The sequence below is a fragment of the Podarcis erhardii genome (assembly GCF_964252035.2).
Source record: "Podarcis erhardii genome assembly, chromosome: 1".
In the NCBI taxonomy this organism is placed as follows: domain Eukaryota; kingdom Metazoa; phylum Chordata; class Lepidosauria; order Squamata; family Lacertidae; genus Podarcis; species Podarcis erhardii.
The window spans coordinates 47,661,478-47,681,443 of NC_138497.1; the positions used below are offsets into that span (position 1 = coordinate 47,661,478).

The window sequence follows — 19,966 nt, forward strand, 5'->3', positions numbered from 1 at the left end:
TCCCCTCCCTGAAATTCACCGGACACAGAAAGACCACCCTCTTTCCTTATCCCCCCCTTTCCCTTCCCTATCTCTTGATTGCACATCCCACTATGTTGTTTTGGGAAGGGGAGGGAGGAGCGATCACAGGAAGAAATATACCGCAATGGATTCATACTTTACTCTGGCCTCCAGGTCCGATTTGAACGGGATTTGCGAGTCTCCGGCAAGGATGCACAGTCCCGCTACACCCCCACAGCCCTAACTAGCGACGGGATAGGAGAAAGTCCACAACACTCTCCCTCCCCCTCCTTCTGCGAGAAGTCTCAGCTGCTGTGACTGACCTCCTTCCCCAGCTCCTGGTTGTCGAATCGTCTCCCTTCGGAGATGCATCATCTTCGGAGAAGATGGAGTGGAACTCTTCTGCTCTTTCCAGCCACCAAGAGATGCTTCTGTTGAGGCGAGCTGGCGCAGAAATCAGGGGTCTGAGCCTCCAGTGCAAAGTGCTGAGAAGAGCAAAGTCTTTGCGCTCAGGATTTTCCGGGTCACTGCTGTCCTCTCGTCAGCATCTGGAGAGCTCTTTGCACGCGATTGTCGTCAACGGGTCTCCAGAGTGCGGCTCCGAGGAATGGACGGCGCGAGGGACTTCAGCACTCTGGACAGCTCCTCCGCCGAAGCGCTCCAGAGGCTGAACTAAATGCTTTTGTTCACGTCCAGCTTCCCTTTAAGAAAACTCATCCCCCTACTGAGTATGGGTCCCCCCCACCACCAGAGCCTCAAAGAGTTATCCAAGCCTTTTCTTGCTTTTTTCAAAGAAATCTTATGAGATGGCTTGCTTGCTACACATCCCTTGAAGAGCCAAGGTGTTAAGACGTAAACCTCAGGACCCTGGAGAGCTCCCGCAGGTGCCGAAACTTTGGGAACAGAGAAGAGACCCCCAGGAAGCAGTGTGGCGTTGTTGCTTTCTCCTTAGCTGAATTTAAAGGCTCTCTGTGTTGCATAGATGAGCTCTTATTTTGTGTGCAATGCCTGTCAGAGAGCTGTTCTAGTCTAGAAACCTGGTGCTAAGCTTCACTTTAAGGTGTTTTATTATTATTATTTTACTCTTTACTAGAGCATCTCCCCGCTCCCAATGTCACTCCACACTTTGAACTTCATTATAAATATTTATACTTTGGCTGAAAGTCTGCTCCGGATTCTTCCCCCCACCCAGCCTTTAATCCTCTCGTCTCCCTTCTGTGGTCCCCCCCCATTCTGAGAGATTTAGGACAAGGGTTCATCCACAACGCAAACAATCCAGACCTTTGGTGCTGTTTGGGATTTGCAGTTAGGAGAGAGGCAGGACGGGGTCTGGCTTGAGCATGCTATACAAACGCTGCCACATCAGTCAGCTGCAGTATTAAAAGAGGAAAGCAAGCAAAAGACTGAATGTTCTGTTCGGAGGTGAAAGGGGAGCATCTTTTCCAAAAAAAATTGGCATCAAAGGGCGGGGGAAGCCCTTCTTGGACATCCCCATCACAACAGACTATTCTTCACACAAGCATTTCTTCCCTGTGCAGCTAGGAGTGAAAGATAGAAAGACCCCCATCCCTTTGGGCATTGCCACATCTGGCAGGGATTAAAAGACTTAAAATCCAGCCTTCGCTGCAATCCACAATGGCAAATGAACCAGTGATTTTGAATGTTTATGACATGGTGAGTAAGAAACAATCTGATGCCTCTGTTGGGGTGGTGGTGGTTGGGGGGGGGCGGTGAGGAAGACGATTCCAGGATGTTGATTGGACAAGAGATTCTATTATGATGAGCCAAGCAGCACAACTCACAGCACTGGCCGGGCTAGATTTTCACAGCCATTGGTGTGACAGGGATGCTGGCGCCGACACTTGCTTCTTTGCTTTTTCACAGCCTGTCAGAGCAAGCTCAAGGTAAAAAGATGACAGGAAATTTTGGGGGATAGTACCTTGGAAAGGCTTTTCATCCCTCCTCTTTAATTTTCAAAAGCCCAGCTGGGGACGGGGGGGAGGCAGCGGGAGAGTTATGACAGAATAGCCTGTTTTCATAGCTAGATGCCCTTGACATTCAAGGCGATTAAACACTCTAGACTAGAGAGGAATGGGGAGAGAGATTTAATATGTCATACCCTCTTGAAACCTGATCATGTGTGGAAAAAAATACAACAGAGGTCAATGAAGTTTACTCCCATGTAATTGTGCAGAGGATTGCAGCCTTCATGTTCACATTCTACATTAGGACCTCAGGAGCATGAGTGAAGTCGGTGCGGACACCTTGATCAAATGCGATATAATTGAAGATGAACATTGTCACCAGAGGAATACCCAATTTTAAGTAGTAAAGCTTCTATCACTGGGTCCTCAGGGTTCATCTCCTTGTCTCATACAGTGGTACCTTGAGTTACATATGCTTCAGGTTACATATGCTTCAGGTTACAGACTCAGCTAACCCAGAAATATTGCAGGTTAAGAACTTTGTTTCAGGATGAGAACAGAAATTGTGCTCTGGCGGCGCGGCAGCAGCAGCAGGAGGCCCCATTAGCTAAAGTGGTGCTTCAGGTTAAGAACAGTTTCAGGTTAAGTACAGACCGCTGGAACAAATTAAGTACTTAACCCAAGGTACCATTGTAACACTAGAACTCATATACATCCAATGAAGCCAAATGCTGGATCATTCAGAACAGAGAAAAGAAAATTCCTCTTCACACAGTATGTGGTTAAACTATGGAACTCACTCCCCCAGGAGGCACTGATAGCCTTTAGATGACTAAGAGAGGAGTAGACAAATTCATGGAAGAGAAGGGTATATCAGTGGCTACTAGCCATGATGGCTATGCTCTGCCTCCATGGTCAGAGCCAGTAATGCTTCTGAATACCACTTGCCAGAAATTGCAGGAGAGGAGAATGCTCTTGTGCTCAGGTCCTACTTGCAGGTTTCCCACAGGCATCTAGTTGGCCACTGTGAGAACAGGATGCTGGACTAGATTTGCCATTGATTCAGCAGGCTCTTTGTAGGTTTATAATAAAGCACTTTCTCAGGCAGTGGTGTCTATGAGAAACACTCTCTTCAGATTTTACCCAATTGGGGATTTTGGAACTCCCTTTGCTGTTAACTTTGATCTTTTGTTGTTTTTCTGTGCAGTCCTCTCCTGGTGATGATGGAAATCATTTTGATTAACCCCTATTTTTAAAATGAGATGTCAAGGCATAGGGGGTATTTAATGTACAGTTTCTCATGGACTCTCAAGGATAACTTAACATACTTCTCTCTTATAAGAATAGGCTTGGCTGTGGTATATAGCCAGTACCTCTTTGAGTGATGTTTTCCCCTGCATTTTCTAATCCAATACTCAAATGTTTGTCAGACACCACAAAACATCATTCAATTTTATTGTTAAATTAGGCCCAGCAGCTGGTTTTTTTTGTAAATGCTCATTTTCACCTCTGAAAAATTTATGAAGGATCTGTTACACCAATGAAAGCTAAATTGTAGCAACAAGTCACAAAGCCCTCATTAAAGAATGATGATAAAAGGTTTTTCAGGAATTCCAATCAGAGGAGGCATGTCCAAAGTCCATTTTGGAGGCTTAATCCGGCCCGCTGGTCTGTTTAATTTGGACCCTGTGGCAGTTTATTTCCTGGGGTAAAATCATACAAAAAGCTCAACAACTTCAATCCTAAAAAAAGGATAACAACTTGGGTTGGCCCTTTGGTTGGCCCTTTGATCGGCCCTTCACTTCATCAAATCTGGCCCTCTTTGAAAAAGTTTGGACACCACTGAATTAGAGTGATTACAATGTGGGCAATTGGTTAGTATTTGATATTAAATAGTTTTGTATTCTGGACTTTAATAATAATAATAATTTGTTATTTATACCCCACCCATCTGGCTGGGTTTCCACCAGCCATTCTGGGTGGCTCCCAATAGAATATTAAAAACATGATAAAACATCAAACATTAAAAACTTCCCTAAACAGGGCTGCTTTCAGGTGTCTTCTAAAAGTCAGATAGTTGTTTATTTCCTTGACATCTGATGGGAGGGCATTCCACAGGGTGGGTGCCACTACCGAGAAGTCCCTCTGCCTGGTTCCCTGTAACCTCACTTCGTACAGTGAAGGAACTGGCAGCACTGGACCTCAACGTCCGGGCTGAACGATGGGGGGGTGGAGACGCTCTTTCAGGTATACTGGGCCAAGGCTGTTTAGGGCTTTAAAGGTCAGCACCAACACTTTGAATTGTGCTCGGAAGTGTACTGAGAGCCAATGTAGGTCTTTCAGGGCCGGTGTTCTGTGGTCTCGGTGGCCACTTTAGTTTGGTTACTGTTTCAACATTTTGATAATTTGCATTTTACAGGTTCTGGTATTTATTTATAATTTACTTATACCCCGCCCTCCTTTAGTCAATAAATGTCTTAGAACAGCTTACAAAAAAATCACCTCTGTGGTGGTCCTTTCCCTCAGGGTCACAAAATGAAAACACAGGATACACAAGGGAAAAGAAAGGAAGGAGTGACAAGCAAGCTCAAGAACAGGTTCTTAAAGTTACAGCCTATGTCTGTGGCAGTTCTGGATGCCTTAACCTTTATAAAGAGCAGCCTCTCCCTGGAAGCTCTCTTCTGCCAGATCTGTTATGTTGCTATAACTGTGTCCACAAAGCCATCTGTAAGGCAGTGTTTTGTTTTGAAATTGTTCCAGACATTTAAAGGCTCACCATGTGTTGGGTTTATAAATGGCAGGAGCGTGTGTGTGTGTGTGTGTGTGTGTGTGTGTGTTTATTATCTATATCTATCTATCTATCTATCTATCATCTATCTGGTGATATTTGGGCTGACACACTTCAAAGTGCCCACCTAGCAGGGCACTGAACTCTCTTTAAAAAAATTATTGCAAATATAAGTAAATATTTCTAAAGAAAGCAGTCTTGCTTACTCATCTCTTCTTTTTGTTGGCCATAACCAGAATCAGATAAAAATTCTGTGCCATTTTAATGCATTGTTATTTTCAGGACGTACTTAGGGGCTCCCCCCAGACTAACTTGGCCTGAAGAGCAGTATGTGTCATGTCAATATCTGTCTGTCTGAATGCTCCCATTGTTTTAAATGATAGCTTCTCAAATCATGTTGTTTCCCCTTTCTCTTGCATTGTTTGTGCCCTTCCAGTTGGAAACTGCACCCAGAAAGTGTGATTTATTTTCAAGGATTAACTCAAGCCCCATCTCCCATTTTAAGCCAAAGGAACACATTAGGAGCTTCTCGTCTCGATTTTTTAGGAGGTACTTGAAAAATTACTGCAACGAATGCTCTTAAAATATACTTATTTGCAATATTGGTCATTAATAAAGAGATTGATTTATAATTCTTGGAGAAATGAAATACAAATCTTACGTTTAGTGTTTAGTGAGAAATAAACACTTGTGGACTCAATTAAGTTTGCTTCCTATTAATTGTGTTTAAAACTGTAGCTTTAGGAAGCTCCTGGGAAGATCAGCTGAGGAACTGTTGGATCCCATTGATCTCCTCCACAGCAGGAGAGAGAGGTTTATGTACAGAGAAGAGAGGTCTGTTGCTGGGAGTCTCCTGGTGGACAACTTCACTGCCATCACTGTTCCATGGGCAATGGGGGCGGCCAAAACAGGGAGTATCAGAGGAGGCCATGGATCTGCAGGTTCCTAAGTCTCCTTGTTTCCATCACACTCCCCCAAACTGGTCGCAAAACTACACCAGTCCTGGAGCTGGCTTAGATTTATTGCATTGTATCCAATGTTAGTCCTGCTCAAAGTAGACCCCTTGAAACTAATAGGCATGGCTGGCTTACATCTGCTCATTTCAGTGGTTAGTTAGATACAGTCCAAAGTGATCAATGGGAGGGTTTTGGGTTTTTTAAACTTGACCACAGCAAAAGAAGAAGAAGAAGCTACTTTCCTTACCTTGCACCTCATGGGCATGCACTGAAAGCTTAATGAGTGGTTGTTTCTCTGCCACAGAATCACCCGCCATTACCATTTCAGGATTGATCTGCCCAAATGCAGTCCCTAAACAACTTGGGACCAAGTTACCTAAGGGACTGCCTCACTCCACATATCCCTTCCTTGCAACTGCAATCCTCATGTGGGACACTGCTGAGAGGTCACTTAGTTTGTACTATAAACTGAACTTTTAGTGTTGCAAATCCACCCCTCTACAATCAGTTACCAGCTGAAATTAGACTGGGGCCTAGTATCTTGACGTTTTAGTGGCCACTGAAGATATTTTTGTTTTAGAAGGCTTTTCCTGAAGTATGAGTCATTTTATGGCATATGAATTGCACAATTGTAATAATTTGTGGTTTTTTTCCTTTTTAATAATCTGTATCGTTTATATTTTATCTCTTTTTGTCTTATTGTACACCACTTTAGTAGCTTTTGTGTGGCACAGTTTATAAATCTGTAAAATAAGTAAATAAATCCTATTTATGTGAGTCCCATTAAGTTCAGTGGGGCTTACTCCCATGTATGGGGGTATAGGATTGCAGCCTTAATGTTTAATATAGTAAGAGCAGAATGTGGCTTGCTCTGAATTTTGGTTGCTATTCCTTCCTTAGATTTCCACCCCCTTACTTTTTTAAAAAATAAATCAACAGTTAATTGTTCTGGAATTAATAGTATGCTTTCCAGATGGATTCATTTTACTACTATATTAATTGCTTCTTTGTTTTTTGTTTTTTTACAAAGGTAATGGTTCCCTCAGGTGTGAGACTGGTAGCAGTAATAGTAAATGCTGAAGCCTAGTTATGTGTTTTGCCTCCAGATTGTTACATCTCAAATAGCAAGGTAACACTGCCCCTTCAACTACAGAATTCCTCAGGGCACCATTTTGTCATGAATGTTATTTAACATCTACAGTATATGAAACCGTTGGGAATGGCCAGTAGGGGTATAGAAGCATGCTGTTGTCCATACTCTGATGACATGCAGCTAAAATCTGATTCAGGAGAAACTGGACAAGCTCTGGCTCAGTGCCTTAACAGAGTGGTGGACTGAATGCAATAAACTGAGTTAGAATCTGGGGAAATGGAGGTTCTATGAGTAGGTGGCCCCCACACTGAGAATATATACCAGTTGCCAGTATGGATGCTTCCTCTAATGGCCTAGGTACGTAGCTTGGAAATGCCAAGTTTCTGATTCAGATCCAAGTTGGTCCAAGTTGATTCAACCCTCTTTCCAGGCAGGATCTGAACTGAATCTTATATTCAGCACATACTCCTATTTGATACACAGTGATCTTGTATCATGGCAGACATATATCTTTGGACTGGGAAAAGCTGTTAAACAACAGTTACAAAACAGTAACTGTTCAGTAGTGGAACGGTGACTATTGGAAGCGGGGTGACATCTAGGGATAGCAATTAACATGAATTTAAAGCTCTGTCTTGCCTGAGAAAGAATATCACTTGACTGTGTAACAGGGGAGCACTTGAGCCACAGGAAAGCATAGCCTAAGGACAAAAGTTCAATTAATGGCCTCTGTGCACATATGAAATAGCCGCTTCATGAAGCCCTGATGTCTTGTCTATTCAAGGATTCTAACTGTTTATCTTCATTGTGCTGGACATACACAAGAATGAAATGCCACATCATTAATGAAATGTTAACAAATGACACCTATAATATTTTTTTCCCTGTCACATCAAGTAAGAACTCACAACCACTCACCTTTCCTTTACTTAAATAAGGCAATGTAGGAGAAGAACATATTAAGTTTCCTGTGCAGACAAGAAACCTGTGAAGGGTGGGAAACAGGTGATCCATTGGATGGCTAATTGAAATTGTGGGCTTAATAATGGCATTTTTGTCTCCAGCTGGATCAACCTGAATCCAAAATTCTCTGAAGATTTCTTTTAATGGTTAACCTGTGGCTGCCGAGACAGAAGGCAAATGAAAAGAAAATCCCTGGACTCTGAAGGTCTGGTAGCTTCAGTTGCTCCTGCCAGCCCAAGAAAGTAATTCATATCCAGCTAGGGAAGTTTTGGTTTAAAAGAAAGAAATAATTATCAGCAGTAGGTAGTGTATGGAATAGCAATCAGTTGTAAGTCAGGGAGCTGTCAGGATTCAAGCCTGCCTAAAATAAAGCCTAATTCACAGACCTAAGGGCCTATCTAGTGTAATATGGATAACAGCTATAATAGCAAATAGTGATGGGGCAAATTTGCACTGAGTGGTTCAGGGGGAGAAGATTCAGAATACAAACTCCCCAAGTTCAAAAAGCCTCTGCCCATTTTTTAGCCAGCCCAGCCCCCTTTGAATTTGGGTTCACCTCAGAATGTGTTCCCCCACCAGCCATTCATCCTAGATGCTCTCCAAGCAAAGCAAATTATCTTCAATAAGGGGCAGGAGGTAACCAGTAGTGAAGAGGACTTAGCAGTGGAGAAGATTTTTTCCTTCTTCATTGGAAAGGACACTCCTGAGTCTTGTGTCCAATCAGGGAGAATGGGATTTGTAGTTATAGAGGTTATAAAAAACTGTCCTTTTCCAACAAGCCTTTTAAGTAGAGATCTTTCCTGGTCTGCATCTGTACTTGAATGGTTTTTATGTGTTTTAAGATGTTTTAATATTTGTGTATTTGCTGCCCTGGGCTCCTTTGGAAGAAAAGACAATATATTATTATTATCTGATTGGTCAACTACATATTTGTATTTTAAAATATTTCAGATTTTGAAGACTTGACTGTTTGCCATGCCTTCTTGTGACTCAAATAATCTCAGTCTAGATTTTAAAAATGTCCTTAGCTTTCAATAAACCCAGATCTAATAGCAGGAATTATTCTGAAGAGCTGTACCTCTTCATGACAATGTCAATCTCTGCTAGCCAGGAATTGTGTGTTTCTTTGGACTTCAAACAAAGTTCGGACAAACCATATATCCTTATAGTAAGTGGTATAACCAGCTTGGGATGGTGTTTTATTTAATATGCTACCTTTCAATTAAAACAAAACAAATCTCTTGAGGTGACTTCCAATTAAAATAGACAAAAAACTTCATAAAAACACAATCAAATCCAATACTACAGCAGATCAATAAACCAGCAGAAAGCAATGGTAACATCATCATAAAACCGCATAGCAATAAAATACAGAAGTGGCAGTAAAAACCATCAATGATAATTTATGGGCATATTGAATAGTTTTAACCTGGCACCTATAGCTCATCAGGACTGCCAAGTGAATATCCTTGGGGATATACTGTTCCACAGTAGGGGCATCACTGCAGAAAATTCTTATCCCCAGTCTCTACCCTTTCAATCTCCAATGGCAGGGGAACCTAGGTCAGGGCCTCCAAAGATGATATTCAAACAAGGCAAATTCATATGGCATCAGGCAGTTATTCCTATAAGCAACTGTTTATAGTGAATATGTTTCATACTGGTATATTGTAGAAGTCATATTGCATCTGTAGTTGTGGTTTTTAAAAAAATCTGATATGTTTCTGAGTCACTCTGTGCTCTGTGTTCCCCATTCACTTTTATGAGAAGCTTTAAATTGTTCACTTTTGGCAAAAGTAGATAAAATTTGCAGACACAGGAGCCATTCTAGAGTGGATTGACGTAGCCTGCCAAATTACAGGCAACTATCTCTGGTGTGGGTGTATGACACCTTTAATTTTTAATTTTGAAAAAAACAAAGGAAAGATCTGTGGCTCATTATATTTTCTGCCAGAATTGTACTGAAACTCCAAAATTCATATTAGTTTTGTATTTTTGAGAGGTGGGTGTCTTTTGAGGGGCTTGCCTCTTATTCTTTCTTACCTTAAAACAATTAAGAGGTGTTTGAGTGGTTGTGCACTTTTAAAAACATTAGCAACTTCACTCTAGCTGGCTTAGCTTTCTGGTATCCTTCAATATGAAGGATCAATGGAAAAGTAACACACAGTGATTTTATGACCTACTTTAATTTCTTTTCCTGGCACAACACATGAGTGATTTGCTCATTGATCAGGACTCACTGAACCACCTACAATATAATTAGCATGAGCAAACAACAATGGCCATTGAATTGCACTGATGATGCTCAGTTGGGGGTAAACCTGAGTTCTGGAGTGTACCACTTTGAATGGCAGGATAGTGTTCACATGACTGAAAGGAGAGAAAAGCCCTGCACAAAGGAAACATAACTGTCAAGGAGACAGAGTCTAGTCCACCTTGCTATGTTTCTAAGCGCGCATGCGCGCGCGCACACACACACACACACATTAAGTCATGTGAGCCCCATCCTATGGCCCAAAGTGGAAGGTTTACCAAATCATCCACTGTGCGGGGAATTTAGTCTGTAGTCTCCAGGACATTTTGGGTAAGTCTATGCTGGAGGAGGGAGGAAGGCAAGAGAGAATTCTAATTGTATGAGAGACTCAGGGGTGTCAAATAAAGAGTCATAGAATCATAGAGTTTGAAGGGATCCTCAGGATCATCTAGTCCAACCCCCTGCAATGCAGGGATACACAACTCTCCCATACAGGGATTGAACCTGCAACCTTGGCATTATCAGCACCATGCTTTAACCAACTGAGCTATCCAGGTGTAAAGTTAGTCCTCCACAAAATGAATGTGGGACCTATGACTGTTTAACTAATTTAGGGTTGTAATTTTGGTTCCTAATATGACAGTGTGGTTGTTATGCTGCCAGAACCAGGAACGTTAAGTTTTAAATCTGATTCTGAAAAGCGCTATTCATTCCAATGGATTGTATGCTGGCCCAATCATGCCCTTCCTCAAAAGACCCCATTTAAGCCATGTGAGATTCAGTCCCTGGCATCTCCAGGTGGGGCTGGAAAGACCCCTGCTGCAAACTCTGGAGATCCATGCCTGGTCAACCTACACCATATTGAGCTAGATGGACCAGTGGCCTGACTCTGTGTAGGCATCTTCCTATGTTCCTATCTTGAAGTCATCACATGACTTGGTGATGGGCACTGAGCTGCAACACTAGGGAGGTGGAATGGCTAAAGCTTCAACTGATATTTGTGTTGCCCTCAAATGGATCAATCCTACCTTTTCTGGGAATTGACAGCCCCATGAGACTGAAAACAAATCTACAATATCTTCCTCCAAATAACATTTCCCTTGGGGGTATGTTCAGCTTTTGGCTTTGCACAGCCCGTGCTCTTGACTGCAGTGCCATCAGCCCACCGGTCATGGCATGTGATTGCTATGGTCACCCATTAGCCTAGAGCTGGCAGGTTTCCCTCTGGTCATTGCTTGGGGAATAACATTAAGCCAAACTTGTTTCGGCTGCTAAGGGCAAAGCAGCCAAAGGGCACCCTAATCCACTTTAAGACAAATGGGGGTAATGCTAAATCACAAGCATTTTGGAAGTCTCAGTCACCACCCATCTCTAATTACTAGATAAATCACTGCTGAGAACAAACTATGACACTATCCCCCTCCCTCCCCCAAAATAAAAAAAAAACTGATTAATAAATACGGAAAGGAACTGGAAGATTCTCACTGAAGATGACGCTGGCGTGTCGTTAGTGTGTTTCAAAGGTGGGGAGATAGCGAGATATAAATGCAACCCTTGCTGGATTTAATGAGCTACATTGCGTGGGTGGCTGCATAATACCATCCAGAGCCTCTTCTGTCACTGATGGAGAGATTGTGCTTAGCAACATCGCCTGGCAACCAATCATAGCGTCATGCGTTGCAGGAATATCACTTCTGCTAAAAGAGAATTAGATATTACGGTCATTTGCAGCATAGTGTACTGTGGGCCACTTTAGAGTATAGGACCCCCAGGCTTGCTATCTCAGTCTACGCAAGCAGGAATTGCTTTGCCTGCTTGGGTGGTGACCAGACAAATGCGTAGACATGTAGCAATGTACATGGTCATCCTTCAAGAAGCTGCACAGTGCTCCTTGATTTGCTTTTTCTTTTGTAAGTAAAGAAGCATTTTCTACCTACTGTAGTATATAGGTATATATAGTTATATAGGGTCAAACATTTATATATAAAAGCTAACCTCTGTTGCTTACACATATGCAGGACTGGCCCTACTGTTAGGCAGAGTGGGGGGGATTGCCTCAGGCAATCGATGTGAGGGGCAGCCCAGCTGTTCCCCCCTGCTAGAGGTCAGACCATTGTGGATCATGTACCTTGCTCTTCACCCGCCAGAATTAGTCTGTTGCCCTCTGGTATGGAGAAAGATACCATCCAAGCCAGCGTTAAAGTCAGATTCAAATGAACATCTCATCTTCGCCTTGGCAACAAAATGTTTTAGGTTAGCCCTGTAGACAGGTAGACATATGTTTGTATCCCGGTTGTATGTTTGGATGTAATGATTTGAATGGGGCTGAAATGCACAACTGCAAGTTTTATTGGATGGAACTACTGTAATTATCTTGACCCATCCCCCTCTAGGTTCAGGCCTGGCTATGGGACTAAATCAGCCTTGGTCGCCCTGACAGATGACCTATATCAGGAGAAGGAGAGGGTGTGTGCAACCCTGTTAGTTTTTCTTGATCTCTTGGTGACTTTTGATACCATTGACCACGATCTCCTCCTGGTGAGATTGGTATTGGAAGCACTTAAAAAAAAATAATTCACTTTTGTTCCCATCCTATCTCCAGGGTCAGTTGCAGAGAAGAGTATTGGATGGTTTTATTTTGGCTTCCTGAGAGTTGTGCTGTGAGGAGCACAGCGTACCATCTTGCTTCCAGTGCTGTTTAACATCATTAGGAGATTTGAGGTGAGGCGTCATCAGTGTGCTGATGGCACCTAAATCTATTTCTCTGTGACATCCAATTCAGAAGAGGCTGTGCAAGCCCTGGACTGGTGCCTGGACTCAGTGGTGGCTGGATGAGGGCCAAGAAAGTGTCTCTGAATCTTGGCAAGATAGAGGCTCTCTGAGCAGGTGGTTGCTGAGTCCATATAGTTGGCAATTGCCTGAAGGAGCAGGTTCATAGTATAGGTTCATAGTATAGGGGTGCTTTGGGAGCCATCTCTGTCGTTAAAAATCCAAAAGTGACCTCAAAAGCTAGGAATGACTTTTACCAGCTTTGGAATGAAATTCAAAATGTACACTGATTTACTATCTGTTCCCTTAGTATTTTATTATTTGTTTTTATTCTAAGCTAGTCAGCCAAAAAAGCCCTCAGTGGACTAATGACCAATAATTAAAATTACATACAAAATTACAAATAACTGGGGCATGGAGAATCACAACAGCAATATTAGCAATTTAACAAAATGCTTTCCTGAATGCGTACTATACTTATTTCAGATTTTCCAAATGTAAAGAAATGTTAAAAAAAGAAAGCAAGTGGATGGCGTCTAGCTCTAGACAGTGATTACACTCATTTCCCAGACTATTTTTCTGCTGTTATCTGAGCAAAATCACTATGTGATGTGCAGAATCTGAGATAAAGTAAGATCTCACAAATAGGATCAGTACCCACAAATTACTATATTTCTTCTTCTTGGGGACTTTTGAAAAAGTGCAGCAATTCTGGGCCTCAACAATTTCTGTGGATGCTTCTCCTGCAAATGTAGTGATAGCAACCAACCTGGAGGGCTTTAAAAGAGGATTAGACAAATTCATAGAGGATGAAACTACTGGTTTCAAACTAGCCATAAGGGCAATGTTCCATCTCCACCATCGGAGGCAGTTTGCTTTTGTGTACCTGTTGCTGAAAATCACAAATGGAGAGAGTGCTCTCATGCTCAGGTCATCTTTCCATGCTCATTGCCAGCTTTCTATAGGCATCTGGCTGTCATCATCCTCATCCTCCTCATCCTCATAGCAGTGGTTGGCCACTGTGAGAACAAGATGCTGGACTACATGGGTGTTTGGTCCAATTTAGCAGGGCACTTCTTATGTTCTAAACACTTTGCTTCCCCAAAGACAAGCACCTCAAAAGAGGGAATGCTTTATATACTCACTAAGAAAAGGTCGATGTATCACTTATATCTGAAATATACAAAAACAGGTGTAAGCACCTTGAATTCCCTTTGGCAGAAAAGGTAGGCTATAAATATTGTTATTAATAATAGGCCCTAACAATAAAGCAACAACAGCAACAAAGTACTTATAACTGGTCAATTAATTAGAGGCAGTTAAAAGAGGAAAAACTTTGAAAACCGGGGGAGGGGGGGGAGTCCTGAGGTTCAGGGAACCCCGTAAAGGTATGGATTGATTGGTGTGTGTGTGTGTAAAACTATTTTATTTTTGAAACTTTGCAAAAAATTGGGAAGGGAGAATAACTGGGTGGGAAAAATAAAGAGTCCTGCCTAGAGGTTTATGCTCTACAGGCAATGGGGAGAAAGGGAACTGGGAGCAATAAGGAGCTTAATTAACCAATTAAAAGGGACTTTCCAGAAGGGCTACAATATTGTACAAATTTAGGCTGCTGAAATCCTATAGAAGTCAAGGTAGCCTGCATCATTGCAAAATCTGCTTCTTTATACCTCAGATGAGTAGGTGCAGAAGGGGATGGCACCCCACCCCCCACCTTCCATAGTTGTACAGAAGAAGGCATTTCGGCAATCTATACTAGCTGAAATGCCCTCCTCTGCACAACTATTCAAAACAGAGCAGCCCTGCATTTTTTCTTTCTTTGCATCTGGCTACCTATGGAGCCAATTAGTCAGGGTAGCACTGTGCTAGATGATGTGCAGAATGCAGAGGTGTCATGGCCCCTGCACGTTCCTGCATCTTTTGAACCCCCTGTGTCTCTGGTGAAAGTAGAAGGCTTGTTAGTCTGTGGAAGACAAATGGCCTTTGATATTGTTTCTTCTAAGTCTGCAAGTAAATAAAGCCCATATTCTGTCCTTTGCAGGTAGCTCATAGACTCGTAGAATAGTAGAGTTGAAAGGAACCCTGAGGGTCATCTAATCCAACCCCCTGCGATGCAGGAATCTCAACTAAAGCACCAGTAACAGGTGTCCATCCAGCCTCTGCTTAAAAATATCCAAAGAAGTCTTCTGTAGTAGTTTGGATTTCCCAGTAGGAAACCACTGCTGTTGGTTGTAAGCTACTTTCCAGGTGCTTAAACATAAACATGCAGGTGCTTAATTTATAAATCTTGCTTCAGAAATGAGACTTGTGGAGGAAATGATGGGTGAGGTCTGGATCAGTAAATAGCAAGGAATGGAGCAATCTGTTAATGCACCCACGAATGTAGCCATTTCCTTTTTTGCTATGCTCCTGCTAAGATAGACAGACCACATGTCTGACCTATCAAGGAGGTTATTCTATTAATAACAATAATATACAAGAAGGTTGTACAGTATATTAATTCCAACCACCATACATTCCATTGCAAGGTTTTGCACTATTGCCCAATTAGACATAGTGTGCAGAAAGGCATTTGCTTGCATTTGTTTCTTGTCCGTTAGAGAAAAATCCAAATCCTCTCCTGGATTTGCTTTTTCAATTCACTTGGAGGAGGAGGATTATTATTTTGACCACCCACACAGTCATCAGGCCCAGTCCTTCCTTCCACCCTGCTACCACCTGTCAAGGTTATAATATCTTTGGTGTTTTTCAGTAGCTAAAAACCAATGTACTCTTGATGGCTCAGTTCCTTTCCAAGTTTATCCCATCTTCTATGCACAACACAATATGTCAGTGTGTTTCCAGAGAGTATCAGAAGTGGGATATGATATCCAGCATGTGTGTACCTAGGTGCATAATATTTTGAAGGTGTAAGCCTATTTGAACCCGTGGAATGGGTAAATTTTAAATTAACAACAAACTGATATTATCTTTGCTCACCAGCAAGGAGCTCTTTGAATGACAGTCCTTTTAATCCATCTAATTACAGAATCTTGGAAGGCAGGTAAGCAGACGCCAATCAGTGCAGTCAAAGTTTCATTATACAAACTATAAATTATTTCTTCACAGGGCATTTATATATCACGTTGGTTGGTTCACACACTCGACATACATTATCTTTGTAGACTTTACGACAGCCTTGTAAGGTAGGCCTGGCAGGCAGAACCAAAATCTTGGCTGCTCTATGAGCAGCCCAGTCTTCACAAAACAACAAATTGGCCTCAGCCAAAGGCAGATTGCAGGTGTCTGGAATGGAGGCATGAGACAGGCGGAAGCAGGTGGAACAGAGGGAGGAAGGAGGAGAAAAGAGTGAAGAGGACAATAAAAAGAACAATGAAGTTTCTCTCAGCAACAGGCTGCCCAGCCACAAACTAAGGGGAGATGATTTATTTACACAGCATTTAGGCATCACATACCATTTCACTACCTGCAAAAACAAAACACCTAAATTAGGCAGTTGAAATCAAGAATGCTTAGTAGCATCCACACCACACAACCATTTCAAAGCACATTTAAAGCATGTGCAAAGCATGCAGCTCCCCCCAAAAGGATCCTGGGAACTGACATTTGCCGAGGAATTGTAGATTGGCGAGGGGTAAGCTACAGTTCCCAGGATTCTTTGAGGGTAGCCATGTGCTTTAAATGTATGGTGTGGGAAAGACTTTGGAGTGTTCAGTTGTCTTAGGGAAACAAATTCAGAATGTGCTTTCGTTCTGACTTGTTGACTTTAGCACCTAGCTCTGTCTGGGAGCTGTTGAGGTTGTGGTGGTGTAGGCAAACCAAAATCACCCTGACAAGCCAGAAATCTGCCTGCCACTTTCAGGCAGGGAAAGGCCCAACCACAGAGAAAGGCCATGTTTAATGACATCTCTTGAAAGCTCTGTCCTGCATGAAACTCTTGCCGAAGACCGGCAGACATTGTGCCTCGCCCTTCGCTTTCTGTTGGGAGCTGCTGGGCTATAGAACAGAAAAAGTGAGTTTGCCCCCCCCCTCAAAAAAACACCCCATTTAGAAAACTGCAGGTTAGACGCAGAGAGTTCTCTGCAATCACATTTCCCTTGTCACAAAGGCGGCGGCGGCAGCAGCTCTGTGCCTCGGGGAATCGCTCTCCGCGGCGGCTAAATACTTGACGGAGACAAAGGCCAAGAACAGGTGCGTGGGCCAGTTCCTAGCAAAGCCGGTCCCCTGCGAATAAAAGGGAACCTCTTTTCGAGGGAGCTGGAACAAAGGGGAATCAAGCATAAAGCCTGGAGGCCAGGGGCACAGCTGCCTCTCCTGCTGTCCCCTTCCTCGCCCCAGAGGGTGGTTGGAGGGCTTCGGAGGGGACAGGCTGAGTGGCAGCTCCTAATTGCCTTCGGAAGGGGATTTTAACAGACAGATCCTTTCTCTACAAAGCTCAGTGGGGTGGGGGGCTTGGAAATCTGGCAGGGGGAGGTGAGGGACGAAGGCTGGCCAGAGAGGATCCACAGTGGCCCATAAGATACCTATTTACCCGACCTTGACACAAAAGCTCTGCTCACACACTATGTAAAAGGATGAAAGTTTACGGCGTTCCCTCCCTCCTTTTCCTCCCCACTGCTCTTTCCCTTCAACCCCATATTGCCTGCAACAGTAAGGTCTCACACCGAAGGCCACTGACCTGTACAAAGGACTCTATGATTTGAAAACAGGACATACTTTTGTGACCCAAGAAAACTTCTAACAGCACTGCTCCATAAGGAGCAGGGGCTGGAGGGAGCCCTGGCTGAAATGAGGGCCACCTGATGGGGCCCAGTAAACAATAATATTAAATAGAGCTCTTCACTTCTCTCTCCATGGGTGCAGCTAGATCCTTTTAGAGAGTCTGGGGTTAGTGGTCTAAGGGTGAGATGGGTGCTCTTGATAGGGTCATTGCTTGAGAGCCAGTGTGGTGTAGTGGACTCGTAATCTGGTGAACTGGGTTCGCGTCTCCGCTCCTCCATATGCAGCTGCTGGGTGACCTTGGACTAGTCACACTTCTCTGAAGTCTCTCACCCCCACTCACCTCACAGAGTGTTTGTTGTGGGGGGGGGGAAGGGAAAGGAGAATGTTAGCCGCTTTGAGACTCCTTCAGGTAGTGATAAAGCGGGGTATCAAATTCAAACTCCTCCTCTTCTTCTTCTTCTTCTTCTTCTTCTTCTTCTTCTTCTTCTTCTTCCATGGGGAAGGGCCAGAGTGGTAGGGCAACTGCTTTGCATGCAGAAGGTCTCAGGTTCAATCTCAGGCATGCCCAGGTAGAAGCAGGAGAGATGCCTGTCTGAAACGCTGCCATGCAGTGTAGACAGCCTTGAGCTAGATGGATGAGTGGTTTGACTCCATGTAAGGCAGCTTTTCTATGGTCCAAATGGTGGCAAGCCAGGTCTGCTGTATTTGCCCTCACCCCCAGTCTGCTGAGAGGGGCCTTAAACGTCTACCCCAAAGTCCTGCCCAGCTGATGCCACTGACGTCTGTGCACACTTCAGTGGAAGTGTGGAAATACTCTTCCTAGACAGTGAGAATTGCCACCCCAAGTCTCATACTTCCATTTTTTCCTCACTTTTTAACTTGGTTGTGAAAATTAAGATGCTGTAGCCTCAAGGGTGCAAAAAAAGGGAGGAAAACAATCAGGGAAATGCGAGCACCAGACCACAACCAAAAAGGTATCCACTGTTGATCCAGAGGCAAATAGATGAAATCTGGAGTTTTTTCAAATTATTTTTTAAGATTTAATAATATTGTTCTTATTAGTTGTTGTGGTTGTGTATTCTATGTTACTGCCTGTAAACCAGTCTGTTACTCAAAAAGAAAGAAAGAAATTAAGATTAATATATAAATGAAATGATAAAAATGTATCAATAAATGGTGTGCTTGCAAAATTAGCATGGTTCACTCATTCTCTGACGAGGACAGAAGTGTGCACATGTGAGTGGTCAGTGGATTTGCTCCCTTAGGAAAATTAATGTACCGTATTTTTCGCCCTATAGGACACACTTTTTCCCCTCCAAAAATGAAGGAGAAATGTGTGTGCGTCCTATGGGGCAAATGCAGGCTTTCGCTGAAGCCTGGAGAGCGAGAGGGGTCGGTGCACACCCCTCTCCCTCTCCAGGCTTCAGGAAGCTATCTGCAAGCCGGGGGAGCCCGCGGGAGTTCCCCCCGGGCTCCCCCGGCTTGCGCAGCGCTGCCTCTTATCCCGAAGTCCCGGTGCGCTCAGCAGTCGTACGGGGGCTTCGGGTAGCTCTGCGCAAGCCGCGGGAGGGCTCCCACGGCTTGCGGAGAGCAGCCTGTTCTGGGGGCTGGGATCGGGGGAAGCTCGGGCTTCCCTATGGGGCGAAAAATACGGTAAATTGTGGAGCTATTTTTACATGCAGAAAATACTTCTGTCCTTCAGCACATTATGCAACAGCATTCTTTCAACCCTTGGGTGCCTCTGGAAAGAGGAAAAGAGCACTGCCCCTGTTTTACATACCTAATGCATCATTAAGTTATGGTCTTTGCTGCCACAAGATGCAGTGATGGCCTTTAGATGGCTTTAAAACAGTGAAGGGGACTTCAGACTGTGACCCAGACTTCAGCTGCCACAGTGCTTGACCACTGGCTATGCCTGACCAATTTTGGCATTGCACATGGTGCCAATGAAATTTTAAAGACCAGAGTTCGCCACTGCTGATTGTGGGCTTCCCATAGGCTTCTGGTTGGCCACTGTGAGACCACGATGCTTGACTATTATGGGCCATTGGCCAGATCTAGCAGAGCTCTTCTTATGTTCTTAATGTGTGAAATGAATCTATTACAAAGCATTGTGTCAGAGATGAGGTGATATATTTTTTTACACATGATTATTAGTTAACACAGTCTTGATTCCTTGATGCTGCAGTCATCAAGTGATGAGCAAGCATGTGAGATCCATACTTATGTTCCCTTAGGGATTTACATAGGTCATCATTATGGGGTCATGCTTGATGTCTTCTCTAAATATTGCATTTATTAGTTAATTCTTGCTGGACACATTTGATCAGTAAGTACAAAGAAATTTGCTTAGGGTTACACTCCACGTTACCTGTTAAAGACCGTTCCTTTAAATTGTAAACCATGCCACTGGGAACAGAGCAGATATGATTCTACACTTTGCTTTCTACTTAAATGAGACAAGACTGTGAGTGAGACTTCACTAGGAATAATTGA

General features: G+C 43.4%; 1 protein-coding gene across 1 annotated transcript in view; it reads left to right on the forward strand.

Moving 5' to 3' along the window:
• Positions 1 to 1,553: 1,553 nt before the first annotated feature.
• LOC309353042 (deubiquitinase DESI2-like) overlaps positions 1,554 to 19,966 on the forward strand; it is a 46,450-nt gene continuing 28,037 nt past the window's right edge. Inside the window, exon 1 of the mRNA XM_081882004.1 lies at positions 1,554 to 1,674. Coding sequence (XP_081738130.1) covers positions 1,636 to 1,674 — 39 coding nt within the window. The 5' untranslated portion in view covers positions 1,554 to 1,635. The remainder of the gene's footprint in view (positions 1,675 to 19,966) is intronic.